Source organism: Leuresthes tenuis, unplaced genomic scaffold (assembly GCF_036924035.1).
Source record: "Leuresthes tenuis unplaced genomic scaffold, fLeuTen1.0.hap1 SCAF_5, whole genome shotgun sequence".
NCBI classification, from domain to species: Eukaryota; Metazoa; Chordata; class Actinopteri; order Atheriniformes; family Atherinopsidae; genus Leuresthes; species Leuresthes tenuis.
The window spans coordinates 32974470-32990613 of NW_027325359.1; the positions used below are offsets into that span (position 1 = coordinate 32974470).

General features: G+C 46.2%; 1 protein-coding gene across 3 annotated transcripts; it reads right to left on the reverse strand.

The window, feature by feature from the left end:
* Positions 1-1055: 1055 nt before the first annotated feature.
* Positions 1056-14182, reverse strand: ca5a (carbonic anhydrase Va). 3 transcript variants are annotated; one of them, XM_072386697.1, is made up of 7 exons: positions 13750-14181; positions 9877-10074; positions 8950-9068; positions 7334-7429; positions 7150-7212; positions 5650-5808; positions 1056-1295 (listed from the first exon to the last, which is right to left on the reverse strand). In XM_072386697.1, exons 1-7 carry the CDS (start codon positions 13889-13891, stop codon positions 1113-1115), a joined length of 960 nt encoding a protein of 319 aa, XP_072242798.1. In that variant the 5' UTR covers positions 13892-14181; the 3' UTR covers positions 1056-1112. The 3 variants fall into 3 exon arrangements, with proteins under 3 accessions (XP_072242798.1, XP_072242800.1, XP_072242799.1); XM_072386699.1 differs by lacking the exon at positions 13750-14181 and adding an exon at positions 10220-10391; XM_072386698.1 differs by having other exon boundaries at positions 1201-3424; positions 13750-14182.
* Positions 14183-16144: the final 1962 nt, after the last annotated feature.

Below are 16144 nucleotides of genomic sequence, written 5' to 3' on the forward strand. Positions count from 1 at the left end.
AAGGGAAGAAGTTCAGTCCTGGAACATCCGCACAGAATCAGGGCTTTCTGCCTCCTGTTTCCAAGCACAATAAACACCCCCAGAGGTCAGTTTCAATTGCCTTTTCTTTGGTTTGAATCAGGTGGAGCCGTCGATCGCACCCACCCGCTGTAACAGTGCAGAGAAGAGTTTAAACAACCCACCCGGAGGCGACTGGGCGTGGGCCACCACACATCCCCTCACTGTGTCGGAGGGCTTCAAAGCTACTGACGGAACAGGTTTTAAGAGTAAAACTGACCAGGTTCGGTTTTAGAGAGGAGTCGGGTCAGGTGGGTCAGCTACAAGAACACTGCTGGTTTAAATTGTTAGGAGACAGGGACTGTTTATAGACTCAGATTAGGAGAGAGTGAAACTGGAATCTCTGATAGCACAACAACTTCAGAACGTAGCCGCCATCTTTACTTCTATTAAATACGGGCTGCGTCTTCATTTTAAAACATCCAGGTTTGAGGTCCAATCGCTTAATAATTCAGCTGTTGCTGTGCTGTTACAGATGATGTGTCTGGCATTTGTCTGTGGTTCAAACAGGATGAGCAGCTCACAATGAAGATCTTTCATCCTTCAGCTATGAATAAATGAGTTGAAGTATTTATTTGTACTCCTTTATTGTACAGCGCTCGTGGTGCTCTGTTGATGTTTGGGTCAAACCTAAATTAAGAACACATTGTCTCATGAAAAACAGCTACAGGGAGGAACCTGTTTTCACACAACTCATGTTTTCATACGAACAGGCAGCTTTCCTCCAGTTTCTAAGGAAAAAATACTAGGATATTTGAAACAAACGTCTGAAAACAAAGCTTTTATTTAGCTAAATGCAGAGTTCTGAAGCAGAAGACTGTCACTGATAATTTAATCACCATGTTTCTGTAAGTTTATATGTCCCATAAATACCAGGACAGGCTGCTGGGGCTTTAATTTACAGCAATGCAACATATTTTATAGTTTTTTAATGCATGTAATTAAGCTGTCAAGTAAGTAAAAAGTCAACGTTGAGACAAAAAAGCAAAGAAAAGCGACTTCTTTTCATATCATATATTACTTTATTGTTATACATCAGATCTTAATGTCAGTTTCTATAAAATCATATTAATGAGATGTTTACAATCTCCTTCCTTTGAGGAGTTGGAGGGTCTCTTGGAGCTGAACCCTCCCTGGCTGCACAGCTGGATGGGGATCTTTAAGAAGCCATCCAGGTGGAGCAAGGCATGCTGGGAGGGGAGAGGGGCCCAGCGGCCCCCGCAGGGCAGGAATGTAGGCTTAAACAGCTACAAAATGCACTGCATACAGTGAATAGAGCACTCAGCATACACCTGCTAAAACATCCCACTGAGGCCCAGAAGGACCAGGAGGGACCCACAAACACAACAGAACCTTAAAAAGGCCGACAGCGACACAAATCAAGAGCAGGAAGGTTTCAAACTCCTGAAGATGTAACAGGAATCACACATCAGCCATGTTTTAGCCACTTCTGAAGAAAGTTAACCGATTTAATGGCTCTAAGTTTAGCAGAAAAGGCAAACTTGTTGCATTGATTGAACATTTAAACGAGTTAATATCATTGCATTTAAAAAAAAAAGATAAAATCATGTGTAAAATGTCATGAAAAATGAAGGCAGGCTATAAAATACAGTAGAAGAAGATGAAGTCAGCGCTGGGTCCCGTGTCTCCAGAAGAAGAAACACAGCCACACCTCATGAAATCCCGCCTCTGCTAAACCTTCAGCCCTTTTGACCCTTTCACTGTTTATCTGGCCGATCTGCAGCCTTCGCAGCGAGCTAACGCCACTTTGTGCACGGCACACAGCGCCACGTGGCTCCTTTGCACGTCCAGTCAGAACGCGGCGTCATGCGAGGACCGACGGGGGAGACTGAGGGGTTTTTACGCCTCATGTGGACACGGGTGAGGAGCAGTGACAGTTTGAAAAGCAGCGATGTTAGAGAGGGATTAAACAGGCAGCCGCGGCAGAGGCCTTCGCCCACGGTCAGACCGTTTCCTGCCCGGCACGGCCCTGACCTCAGCTCAAACATGTCTGAGCAGCTTTCATGCCTGCCCTCTATCTCTCGATCTGTTGCCAACCCTCCCTTCCTGCACAGAGCAACACAGCCGTCGGACTTCATCTTTCTGTGGCGCGCTGCCAGACTTCTTTAGATTGTGAAACCCGGCGTAAACTGAGTTACGACATCTGCACTGTGACTCTTTTCATTTAATGTAGACTCAATAATTAAAAGCAGTACACTGAGCTCAGTTGGAGTAATCCCACAGTGAAAACCAGCATAATCCAAGGGATTTTACGGGGAAACGTGGTCAGTTATCCAGGAAAGCTCCTGTTGTGCGTTTTGACTTGAAATAAAATCTGCATTAAAACACGTTCCCACCCAAAAACAGTAAAATTTGATTAGCTCCATCATGTTAATTTGATTAATCTTCTGCTACAAGCAGAAACAAAGTAAACAGGAAGACAGCAGTCTGGTCACATGTGCAGGTCTCTAAAATCCTTTGCTTCTGCACTGACTGAAGCACAGCGGCGTGCAGCTGAGGCTTCGCTGACTCATTCCATTTCCTTCAGGAGCAACAGAAAGTAAAGGCAGTGAGGATCGAAGTCAAAGCCGGCTGAACGTGCGCACCCGTGCGCACCCGTGCACACCCGCTGCACAGAAGCAGGAGGCACCTTTTACCCACTGAGATCACAGAACTTAAGGCACTGTGGCTAAATAAAGACATGAGGGAGAAGTGCTTCAGAACCGCTTCGGTTTTAGAAAGTAGCACCGAAGTAAAATATGTTTGTTTGTAACAGATGAACAGTTTATGATGAGGAATCAACAGTAAATCACACAACTACTCGTACACGATTTCTATAAAATGATTGAGATAAAAACATTGGCTGGTTTTGGTATAATCTTTTCCTGGGCATCGTGCTGTAAACTGACAGCAGCTGCAGCCGCTTCCAAAGGCAGAAAGAGGAGAGTTTTACCTGCAGCTTCACGCAGGGAGCTGCAGGTAAAACTCCAACACAGCCGAATAAACCGCAAGTGTTCAATAAATATGATCATTCAGAACAAACCATCCCTTATAGACAAGTGGCCTGAAAAGTCAAAGAATCTCAGCTTCTGTGTAAAACTGTCTGGAAGAGTGAAGCAGCTCCTCAGAGGAAAGGTGGAGGCTTCCTGCGTCGGACGCTGGTGAGCAGCGGCGTGTTGCTGACAGGCCGCCAGCGTCAGTGCGGCTGCTCGTCGCCTTCAGCGGGCGGCGCCTCCTGCAGGAAGGGAGTGAAGGAGGAGCGGACGGTGCGCCCCCGCAGAGGCTGCTGCACGCGGAAGTTGTTCACCATGCTCTTCTGTAGCTCCTCCTCAGCTGAAGTGAACAGAAGGCTCCGGAAGACCGCCAGCTGGGGGGGGGTAAAGGAGAGTGGTCACCAAACAGGGAGCTGAACTCCTTTATGGCTAAAGCAAAGAGGACGGACCTCTGCATAAAGGAGGGTTAGGGGCCCGAGGGCCACGGAGGACCGGGGCCTGAGGGCCACAGAGGACCGGGGCCTGAGGGCCACAGAGGACCGGGTCCTGAGGGCCACAGAGGACCGGGGCCTGAGGGCCACAGAGGACCGGGTCCTGAGGGTTCTGAGGGCCACAGAGGACCGGGGCCTGAGGGCCACGGAGGACCGGGTCCTGAGGGCCACAGAGGACCGGGGCCTGAGGGCCACAGAGGACCGGGTCCTGAGGGTTCTGAGGGCCACAGAGGACCGGGGCCTGAGGGCCACGGAGGACCGGGTCCTGAGGGCCACGGAGGACCGGGTCCTGAGGGCCACAGAGGACCGGGTCCTGAGGGCCACAGAGGACCGGGGCCTGAGGGCCACAGAAGACCGGGACCTGAGGGCCACAGAGGACCGGGTCCTGAGGGCCACAGAGGACCGGGGCCTGAGGGCCACAGAGGACCGGGTCCTGAGGGTTCTGAGGGCCACAGAGGACCGGGGCCTGAGGGCCACAGAGGACCGAGTCCTGAGGGCCACAGAGGACCGGGGCCTGAGGGCCACGGAGGACCGGGGCCTGAGGGCCACAGAGGACCGGGTCCTGAGGGTTCTGAGGGCCACAGAGGACCGGGGCCTGAGGGCCACAGAGGACCGAGTCCTGAGGGCCACAGAGGACCGGGGCCTGAGGGCCACGGAGGACCGGGTCCTGAGGGTCCTGAGGGCCACAGAGGACCGGGTCCTGATGGTTCTGAGGGCCACAGAGGACCGGGTCCTGATGGTTCTGAGGGCCACAGAGGACTGGGGCCTGAGGGCCACAGAGGACCGGGTCCTGAGGGCCACAGAGGACCGGGGCCTGAGGGCCACGGAGGACCGGGTCCTGAGGGTTCTGAGGGCCACAGAGGACCGGGGCCTGAGGGCCACGGAGGACCGGGTCCTGAGGGCCTCGGCCTCACCTTGACATACTCTGGGCTGCTTCTTCTGAACTGGATTCCTTTTATTCTCTGGAACCGGTGTTCTGTGTTACTTTAGAGTTTAACTCTGACGGCCGTGCTGATGGACTTAATTTAAAGCTACTCTAACTCTTTCTGACCCCTGAGAGGCAGTGAAAGAGCATCAGTGGGTACAGGCAGTGACGAAGAGCATCTTTGCATGACTGGAAGGTGAAATTAACTTAACTTTAATGGCCATTTCTTTCCTTTTTTAAACTACTAACTGATAATAAAGTCATTTGTTATATTTTTTATATCAATATGGTTAATATGAGATCCATGAAACATAACTCTGTCTTTGCCCAAATCACAGCTCAGAGGAAGTTTAGTTGGATTTTTCTGGTCTTTATGAGTTCTACCCACCATGAAAAGTGTGTGAGAATAAATCTGAGGGCTTTCTTTCTGTAAACCTGAAGGGACGAGCTGACCAAAACAATACCAGCAAATAGTCCCTGAAAGCATAAGAGAGCTCATCCACGAGGGGCCTGCTTACAGAACACTTTCCTGTTGATTAGTAACAACAAGCGACACCTTTTTAGATGAAAAACAAAGTTAAGTGTAGCTTTAAAGGGGAACTCCGGTATTTTTAAACCTTATTTCTGGCATGAAATACGTTCATCTACTCACCGAGAACAGTTTGGTGAAAGTCGGCGTCCTTCTGAAGATATTTAGATAACTGGAGATCCATATAACGGAGTGAACGGGGCTTAGAGGATGCAGCCTCTAAATAAGGCATTATCTGTCTTTATTTCACCAATACTTTAAGAAGAATGAATGAATGAACGTGTGCTATAGCTCTGTTAGCTCATAGCTGCTGTTATGTGGCTACTTGCAGCTATAGGAGAGCTAACGGAGGGATTTCTACACAGGCACTCTACTGGGACCACTTCATCCACACGCCCCCCTGCAGCACAGTTTATTCACTCCGTGCTCTGTGACAGTCGGCTAACTTCACACAGAGTTTGCTGCTGATAGTTTTGTGCAACATGGCAGGATATTTATCAGATTTTGACGACGTGGACGAAAACTTTGAGTACGATGGACGTTCTTACCAGAGTGAATGAGTAGATGAACGTATTTCATGCCAGAAATAAGGTTTAAAAATACCGGAGTTCCGCTTTAAGTCAGATTAAAGCAGTGATAAAACAGTCCACATACCTGGTCATGGCTGACTTCTATGTGCTGCTTCATGACGATCCAGGTGACTGACTCGGTCAAAGGGGGTGTGGTCAGAGAGCCGTGGTACGTCCAGTAATCGTCGGTGTTGGTGGGTAACAGGCAGACGGGGTCGAAACGCGTGAACTCAACAACGCTGTCCTGCAAACACACACACAGCATGAAGCTTTTCTGCTGGCAAATCTACAATAAAGTCAATTTATTTCCATTTGTCATGTTCACAGCATATAACGTGTTTCGTATCGTTTCACCAAAAAATGTGTTCTGCAATGATCTAAACACCAAAACCACCCAAACTGAACACAGTTCTTCATCTTGTGTGAAACATGTTGTTTCTAACAGCAGAGCGGGAGGCAGAGCCTTCAGTTATCAGGCCCCTCTCTGTGGAGCCAGTTTGGCTTCAGGAAGCAGACACCCTCTCTACCTTTAAGATCAGGCTGAAACTTTCCTTTCTGATAAAGCTTATAGTTAGGGATGGCTCAGGTGAGCCTGAAACATCCCATAGTTCTGCTGCTGTAGGCCCAGGCTGCTGGGGGAGCTCCCATGATGCACCTCTCCTCTCTCTGACATCATCGCTGTCATTAACTTGTGTTTCTCTCTCTCAGCAGGTATCTCTGGCCTGGTGTTACGCTGCTTGTTGTCCCCTCTTTTCTGTCCTCTCAGCCCCAGCTGGTCCAGGCAGATGGACCCTTCCTGGTTCTGGTTCTGATGGAGGTTTCTTCCTGTTAAAAGGGAGTTTTTTCTCTCCACAGTCGCCTCGTGCAGCTCAGGACGGGAGATTGGATCAGAGAGAAGTTTCAGTGCAATCTGCTGGTTTCCTTCGATAGGAAACTGTTTTGTTTTTTTTAATTGCTGTTTGCAATGGACTCATTTGTATTTTAATGAATTTTGGGAGGATAATCGTATTACAATGACCTGGATAAAGTCTTTAAAGTGTTTTGTGTGGAATTAAAAATCTTATCAGTTTATCTCTTCAGGTGTTAAACGTATCAGCTGCATGACTTTAGGCAGTTTCTGCAGTTTAACGACAGAATCTTATGTTCTTCTGTTGTGTAAGAACAACCAAACTGCGTCTTCAATATTTTCAGTCTGGTTCTCTGCTTCTGTAAGAAACTAAATCTAGAGACTGACGTGTAAAAACTCCCATAAATCAGCTCATAATCAGGTTTCTGACATATGAGAACCAGCCTGTTGGCATTAGGAATCCGTCATGGAGCCACTCTGATCACATTTCTCTCTGTAAGTAGGTGCCAGGTGTGCCAGGTGCAGATCACAGGTCAGCAGGTGTGGAGGTCTACCTGGGTCATGGATGTGTCATTTTCCCATCCTTCACACACCTTCAGAGGCAGTAAATACGCCATCATTTTGCTTTTATTTCAGTTCTGCTGACACCACCAGAGGGCGCCACCTTCTTTCTGTGCTTGGTTATCAAACTGCAGAGAACATTTGGAATCTTAAAACGTGCACGTGTGTGTGACCAACCTTGTGTCTGATTGCAGGAAGCGCATCCACTAGCTTCTGCAGCCCTTCGTGTCTCTTTCCCACCTACAGAAGCAACGAGACGAGCAAATCTGTACGATCTGTGATGTAAACGCCACTATCTCCCACCGAATAACAGTCTAAGGCAGACGGAGACATCTCAGTGTGCACTGTTCAGTGTGTGTACCTTAAGAAAAACTCCAATAACAGCCAGTCCGTTATCTTCCATCACCGCCTCCTCAAACAAACTGTACTTATCAGAGTTCCAGTGGACCAAGTGGAGCTGAAACAGAAACACTAAATATATTAAAGCACTGCTGCCAGAGCCTGTTGAATGTCTGTCCGGCTTCTTTTTATTGATCTTTTCTATCCGTCAGGACTGCAACACACACACACACAAACACAGCTGAGCGATGACAACCACAGCATGCACACATTCCCAGCTCTCTAACAACAGCTTGGCAGACGACACGCTCACAGTCACTGGAAGCTCCTGTTACATAAGAGCGTCTGAACGTAATGGAACAGCTTGAAAATAGATGTTCAGCAGCCAAACGTGCCCTTCTCAGAACCGGCCTGTTACTCAAACCACTTTTAAAACAGAGGAGAGACTAACATGACGTCCATGTTTGGAGGAAAAGGACTCATCATTCTTCCATGCAGTGCTTCACGTGTCCTAATGTAAACCTAACAGGCACAGTCAGGGGCTCAGATACCATCTACAAACATTATACACTTAATGTACAGAATATTTTACCTTTATTTGACTTGTTTTTATTTCCTAAAATGAATCAGATGAAGAAGTAAATGATTAACTGGTGAAATCTTCCATTTTCCAACTTGCTGTGCAGAAGGGACTGATTATAGAGCCTTTGTGCTGACTGTGCACTCCAGAAACAGGAAAGTAAAGGTTCATTTTGAGAGTGTGTGCACGGGAGAATCCTGCTGTAACCCTTTAATGAATAATGGCTTTGTGGTATTTCAGGCTATCAGGCATGAAGCTGCAGGAGTGACCCAAGAATAAGTAGATACTCAGTCAGTTCTACCAGCTGTTTGATGCAAAGCTGAGGAAAGATGTATTTTATTCCATTTTTCTGCCTTGTTATGTCTGTGAGACACTGAGGGAACCGTTCATTTGGAAAGGGATCGATAATTCCCATCAAATACACTGAAACTGAAGTAACGAGCCTCTGTTGAACATAAAAATAAGTCCTTTAAGTATAGATATGGTACAGTATGAAGCTTTTAGTTATTTCCAGCCTCTGTCTACCAGTAAAGGTGCCAAAATGGATCAGTGGGTTTTAGGATTACTGCATAAAAACAAAAAATATATGCAAAAAACGTAATAAGCTGAAGTTTCTCTGCTTTCGTGTCTAAATTTCACCGACTCTTTGGAGACTAATCCTCCGTAAAGAGACTGCAGGCATGGAGAAAGGCTCCACGGCTCATTCATCACAATAAAACTGGCTGATGTGGGTTTGCATCCAGACAGTTATGAGTTCACCTGGAATCAGCAGCTATTTTTAGAAATGATTAGCAAAGAGAGTGCGGCTGTGAAGGAATGGCTTCCAGTTTCAGCCACGACTCGACAGATTTAATCATATATTTCAGAAAGAGGAAACAGACTCTTTGTCAGAATATTTGGAGTTTTTGAGCTGATTATTTCTGTACAGTTAGATTTGGTTTCATATCCATCAGTTAAATCAGTGCGAAACGTTCCTGTTGGCTGAATAAATATGAAATTCTGGGCTGTTTCGAGCTCTTGCTGTGTTTGTGTGGCATGTTTCAGCGCTGACGCAGTACCTCTGCAGGGAACAGCCGCCGGTCCACGGTGTGCTCTGACCCCCAGGCGTTGGTCTCACCCCAGTGGAAGTGGAACTGACACAGCCTAAATTTGTCTCGCAGGGGGCCTCCTTTCAGCGCTGCACCACAGAGATACAGAACAGTGCATCACATCTTACAGATTCTCATTAACATGAGGAAACAGTGCATTTCTCTTCCTTTCTACGGTCTGAAATGATCGCTGAATGCTTCCCTGTCGAGGAACAGGTTGTTCAGGAAGGAAAACTGACCTAAAAACTTCCAGGAAACAACACAGGGAGAGGCTACAAATGTTTTCATTGTCCCCATGACCAGCTCAGAACCAGAAAAACAGCACAACCAGGTCAAAAGGCCTCTTCTAAAGCAAACACAAGCTGAAGTTTCACGTCACTGTACCTGCTCTCATGCCAAGATGAAAAATGGGGATAAATTCCCTTAACACCACCCTAAGCTGAAAACACAAAGCTCAGCTCGGGAAACCTAGAAATCCAGTATTTCTGCTGCTGTGAACTTTTTCAAACCTTGAAAAATAAGCTTGTGGTTGAAGAAGTTGCCTGGTGATTAAACCAAAATGACCAACACTTTAAAGCCAGACTGAGTCGCAGCTGGAGAGGTCAGCCCAGACCTACGAGTCACATGACAGTCACCGATTACACGTGGCACTGAGTGGAGGGTCGATTACTACGTTTCACTACATCCAGACGGCTCTTTAAGGGGGAGCAGAGCAGGAGATAATCCTCTTATGTAGATCAAAATATGCTTTCTCCTTGCTGAGATTTACCTTTCAATGCACCCGAGATTTAAAGAGAAACTACAGCAGTGATTCCTCATAAGGAGCCTGTAAGGAACGAACCATTGTCTGACTTTCTAGCACACATGAGTGGATCTAAACGGAGAATTTCTACTTACTTGACTTGTCTGTTGTGTCGTCATACTCGACTAAAAAGGAATAACCATTGTTCCAGATTTGTTGGCAGGTCTCTGGGTCGTAATCGGTGACCAGGGGCTTCAGCTCCGAGTCGAACACGCTCTTTCTCACAACTATATCTATAGGAGACTGACGATCCCCTCCCGGTACCGCGAGGGGTCCCTGCCACATGGGATGCACTGGAGATGGAGAGAAGAAAGAGGAGAAGAAGAAGAAGCATCGGAAGGAGTTCAAGGAGAAAGCCAGATTTCGTAAAGCTGGAGATAAATCACAGTTCCTGCTCTTGTGTGCGCTGTAAAATGAGAATAAACTGCTGACACCTACTTTTCATGTTGTACTCCGCTGCTTCCTGCATTTTTACAAAAAAATACTAAATTATTCCTCATAAAAAAAAACAATTCCCCGTGTGAGAAAGACACTGACAATCCTTCTTCTATTAGCTCAAACAAGTAACTGAATATAAAGGGACCAAGTGAGAAGCTGTACTTCCTTCTAGTCCTCTTACTGTTTTTTCTTAAAGGAAATTACTAAATAAGAGAGAAGTGGGCTGGCTGTACAGAAAGTGACACACGGAATGTCCTGGCACGCCCCCAAGCTCGCCGCCACAGCAGGAGAAACAGACCAGGACCTCTGGCCAGTCAGAACGCCAGCTCACACCAACGTCTGTCAGCGGACCCGACTTCTAATTACCCAAAACTCTCCTTTTGTGCTCTTAAAAGCAACTAAAAGACATGAACGCCACCTGTAAAAAGTCTTCTACTTATAAAAGCTAAAGAAGAAAGCAGAGTTTAAAAGACTGCGTCCCTTTGCTTCCAAGCCAAGACCTGCAGAAAAGCCACGAAAGCAGCTCAGTCTTTTGTTTTTCTCTCATTCATCCAGCTCGAGGCTTAAGGCTTCCACAGAGAGCCAATCTGAACGCTGCTCACCGGGAGATGACCTTCATCTTCATCTCCTGGGGGAGTCGACCGCTTGACTGTGTTATTGCACGGTCACACAATAACTGCTCACGACTTTCATGTTCAGCTGTTATGTTATTCTTACTTATCCTGAGTCACTCCTCGGCTCCTGAAAACCTCTCGATATTATCGGACATCTTGAAACGGTCAGAGGGGTCGTTATGCCAGATAACAGGCCCGCATAAAACTCCCCCTGCAGAGGTGCGTCTGAGCAGCACTCCGATGTCCTGACCCCAACCTCTTTTCACTTAATTTAGCATGACAGGTAAAAACCTAAAATTCCCACCTGTTGAAACTAAATCTCGCTCTTTACAACAAATCGCAGATAATTAAAGACGTACAGCACGCGATGTCAGACTTCTCCTGTCCCGGATGCTCGGAGGGCTAAACTCAGCGTAAACCAGTCAATCAACGTGCCAAATACTCATTAAAAAACACAAAAATCAAGGCGCCTCACAGCAGCAGCACTCGCTAATGCCAGTGTGTTGTGAGGAAGTTTCAAACTGTTGCCGTGGTAATGTTTCACTGGAAGAGATACTGTGAGGCACAAAACTGTGCAGCCTTTGGATTATCTACAGAAAACGATATCTCTGAGGAGAAAACTGAAACTTTCTGCATGAAAACGTAACATTGGGGTATGATACTTCAGAAAGGATACTTTGCCCTGTATCTGGGCTTGGAGGCACGGCCTGAAAGTTTTAATGTAACAAGCCGAGGTTAAAATATGGGCCACGGGGTCAGAATCTGGGGCTTTTTCCACTAAAGCGGTTCCGGTGCGAGTAACTTAGAACCGGTTCTTTCTGTTTCGACCACCAAAGCTCTGGCTCCAGCCTAAAAAGACCGGTGCTACAGTGGGATAAACTCTTCGTTGGTCCAGAGTGAAGAAACACTTTCGTCAGGGGGCTGGAGGCAGAGTTCTGGAGACCAAACAGCCCGACTGAAATGCTCAGACTGCCACGTTTAAACGTCCAGAGCCGTTGTAGCGTTTAGTTTGTTTAATTTAGGACAGAAACATTTCTTAAAAAAGCTCTTTAATTTGTATGTGAAGTCAAAGAAACAGCAGAAGAACGTGAGCTCAGGGCTCCTCAGATGTTCCAGCTGTTTCATTTGAGCAAAGCAGCATTCACAGTCACAGAATTTATAGCCAGCGTCTGCAGGTATTTTTGCTTTGATATGTGTAGATTCCTCTTGAAATGTATAAATCCTGTTAGCAGCGCCACTCATGAACATCAGTTAGCATTAAGAAACAATGGCTGTTGTTCAGCATAAGGTTTGTAAATTAGGTAATAGGCACCAACACCTGAGGCTGTGCCTGGGAGACACAACTGAGGGAAAACTCTGAACTAGGCATGTGGAAATTTCAGCCATGCCTTCCATTTTCTGTGACTTAGATGTGGTAAAGGCAGAAATGTGTCTTTATTAGGGGTGGGTAAAAATATCGATTCAGCAATGCATCGCGATTCTTTTCCCTGCAATTCAATATCAATTCAGCAATCTTCTGAATCGATTCCAGCCCCTGGCCAGTGGGGGGCGCTGTGAGCAACACCCTCGTGTGATTCACAGGGGCTGTACTGGACCAAACCATAACAATATGGCGACCGGAGTGAGTAGCGGCAGCGTTAAACTAGCGCCTTCAAACCTGAAAGCAGACATGTGGATTCATTTTATATTCGCGTGTAAACCTGGAACACAGGAAAGTGATAAAAGTAAGATCTGATCTGAAATACTGCAGCAACACGACAAACCTGCGAAACCACCAAGCAGACGTTCTGCAGCAACCTATCGCTAAATCTGCAGATTCAAAACAAACGCAGCTCCACAGATAATACAAACTGGCGCCAGGTTCTGTCCGCATAAATAGTATCGATTGATACTGAATCGAATCGAATCATGACCTAAAGAATCTAAATCGAATCGCGAGACTCTTAACAATACCCAGCCCTACTCTTTAAAGATAAATATACCAAGTGGACAAATCAAAGGAACGGCGCTGACAATAAATGGATTGTTCCAAGCGGGACACTTCAAAAGCTCTTTCATTACGCTGTGACTGAGAACATCACACTTGTTACACATAAAACTCATCTATTATTGTGGTTGAAAATGAAAAAAACATTGCTTTTTACGTTTGTTCTGCTTCCAAATGTTTTTTTTGCATGTCTGCTCTGTGGTTGGAGTCAGGCGGAGGTGGTTGGGAGGTGTTACAAAGCTGCTGGGACTTGTCAGACCAGCTTGGGTGTGTTTAATTCTCTGTGGCCACGGTTTAAAGGAGGTGAATGATGCCAGTCTGCTGATATGAATGCTTTATACCTTGCCTTTGTTTATCACAATACTACAAAATACAACGTAATACACTTTTATCACACGCAGCTGCTGTTGAGGTGTTGGGACCCACAGCCGAAGCCGAACAAGTGGAGGTGAGATGGATGAAAAGGAATTCCCTCTAATCCTCCCTTTCTCCAACCCTCGCAGTAGCTACATAACAGCCAGGTTTTTATGTAGGTCAAAGGGCTTCAAATGGCCCCTGTGAGGGAAAATGATCTGGGTATCGATACTTGCCCGGAAAACCTGGAGACTGGACTCAGCTGAGTGAACAGAGAGGTGATTGATCCACATCCAGTGATGAGCAAAGTCCACCCCGAGCTTTTATGAGTTTACAACAACAAATAAGACCATTTACAGCTGCTGTGTGACTACTCACAATGAAAGGCTTTACAACCACAATGAATGCCGGAGCCCAGCCAGAACCGTGCTGGCACACACCCAAAATGTGTCCTGCTACTCATTAAATTAAACTAAATCAAATTAAAAAGCGTTTTTTCCCAGCTGTATGACAACGAGTGGCCAGACTAAAGACACGCTGTGTAGCTAACGTTGCAACACATTTTTCGTACTCACTTTGGGACAGCACATATTTGCTCGAGCACGCCGTGAGGTTGCATCTTCTGACAGGCGTTATCCGGTGACTCTTGGCGGGTCTGACGAGCTGTCGGTGAAGGTGGGAAACCAGAGGTCTTACTACCGCAGAGAAAGTCACCATTTTTATCTAATCACCGTCACCGGTTTCACTACAAACGGCTACACCATGTGCTTTAACGGGTCCTCAGTCAGAGGCTAACGGCTAGCTACTGAACTCCAAACTGAAGTTAGCCGTCTGTTCAAAACAATGTATCGGCTGGCTGCTCCTCTCGGTCGTTGCCCTCCTGCCGTTTGACTGGAGGCGGGGAGAGGGGAGGGTTTCTGTTTCAACACATCTGAAACGTGACCGAAGTAGCAAACATGTTATTCTGAAGCAGAAGCCTCAGTTTCATTTGATTTAACCTGTCCACAGTGCCGCCCTCGGTGTGGACCTTCGATTAAGGTGATAAAACAGGGTCGCTGTTACAGGACTGGCCAGCCGGGGAGGGGGCTTCTGTGCGGACCAATCAGCGGCCTCCTCTGAGGGGCGTTAGCAACAGCGATGGCAACGGAGCGGAAACCATTATCTCTCCGAAGCTAAGGCTGTAAACAAAAAACACAGAACACCCCTGGGTTCTCGTTTTTCTAAACAAATGGCAGTTGTGTAAATGTAATTATTATTATTTTCTATCCATTTACGTTTTTTCCTTCTTCCTATTGTATTGTCATTGTTATAAAATGCTGCCTCCGTGTTTGTCTAAAAATTTACGAACCCAGGAAAAGTTTAGAAGTTTTCTAAAATTCTACAGAAATTTAAGTATGTCACTTGTTCATTTAAAATATTTATTTCTCAAACAGTTACAAGAACAAAGGAAACTATCTTAAGTATATTCACTGATCAGCATAGACATTATAAAGATATAAATGTCTATGCTGATCAGCCTCATTTAGCCTTCCCAGCATGCATTGTGACACCGTCTTTGTGAAGCAATAGTTAGGATTGAGTGGGCTCTAAGTTACTTTAAAGTGTTATTCTTTGTGCAGTAGTCAGTGCTGTGCTGTTTCATACATGGTTTTTCTATTTCTATTACTTATAGGATAGAAAACAATCGCACCATGAGTAAAATTGTTCATCCAGTTACTGACTGCTGCTCTTGTTTATTTTATTTTTTTACATAAATTCAGTTAAATGTAGTGATAAACAATGATAAAAGAGCCTGCATTTGTTTAAAATGATATGTTTCACTTAGTTCCAGTTCAAACCAAAGTTGTTGAAATAAAGTCCAGTCTGGGAGTATTGTGATGCAGTAACTCAAAAGATGTTGGAACAGAAATACATTCATCACTGGGATACCTTTGCTTCCTTTCAACAACACTTTTTAATGCTTTGGGAACTGAGGATACTGATTGTTGCAGTTTTTTAGTGGAATCTGTGTCCATTCCTGCTGTGTATGAAGCCACGCTGCTGGAAGTCCTGCAGAATGAGGTCTGGCATCGTCCTGCTGAAATAACCACGGACCTCCCGGGAAAAGACGTCACCTTGATGGCAGCATCTGTCTCTCCAGAACTCCAACATCCAGCTCTGCATCAGTGGTACCTTCACACAGATGAAGCCCTCCATGCCATGGACTCTGATGCAGCCCCAGACCATCACAGACGCTGGCTTTAAACCTTCCTCTGAGAACAGCTGGATGCTCTTTCTCATCAGTTTTTCCCAGAAGCAGCTGAAACGTGGACTCATCTGCCCACAGAACACGTGTCCACTGTCTTTCTGTCCATCTGAGATGAGCTGGAGTCCAGAGAACTGGGCCGTGGTTCTGCACAGAGCTGATATATGGCTTCCTCCTGGTGTGATACAGCTTCAGGTCACATTTCTGGATGCAGCCGTGGACTATGTTGAGTGAAAATGCTTTTCCGAGCTCCTCCTGAGCCCATGTGGCTGTATTGATCATGGTGGCCTGACGATTTCTCCTGCAGTGCTGCCTGAGGGCTCCGAGCTCATCCAACACTGCTTTCTGTCCTTGGCCTTTCCACACTGAGATTTCCCCAGACTCCCTGAATCTGTTCCCAATATTCTGCTCTGTAGATGCTGAAAGACCAAAGTTCTTTACAGTCTGACAGTCTGATATTTCCTGAACTTATTGATGATTCTCTGATGGAGTTTGGCACAAAGTGGTGAGCCACGACCCATCCTTGTTGGAGAGACTGAACCTTTGGTGGATGCTGCTTTTATACCCAATCCTGACACCCTCACCTGTCAGCAGGTAACCTGCTGGTTGCGTTTATATTCTTTAAACCTTTCCGTCTGTATTTGTGTTGCTGCATCATTGTTCAGACACTGAAAACATTTTCTTTGGACTAAACAAAGGTTCAAAGTAAATTACAGATGCAGATT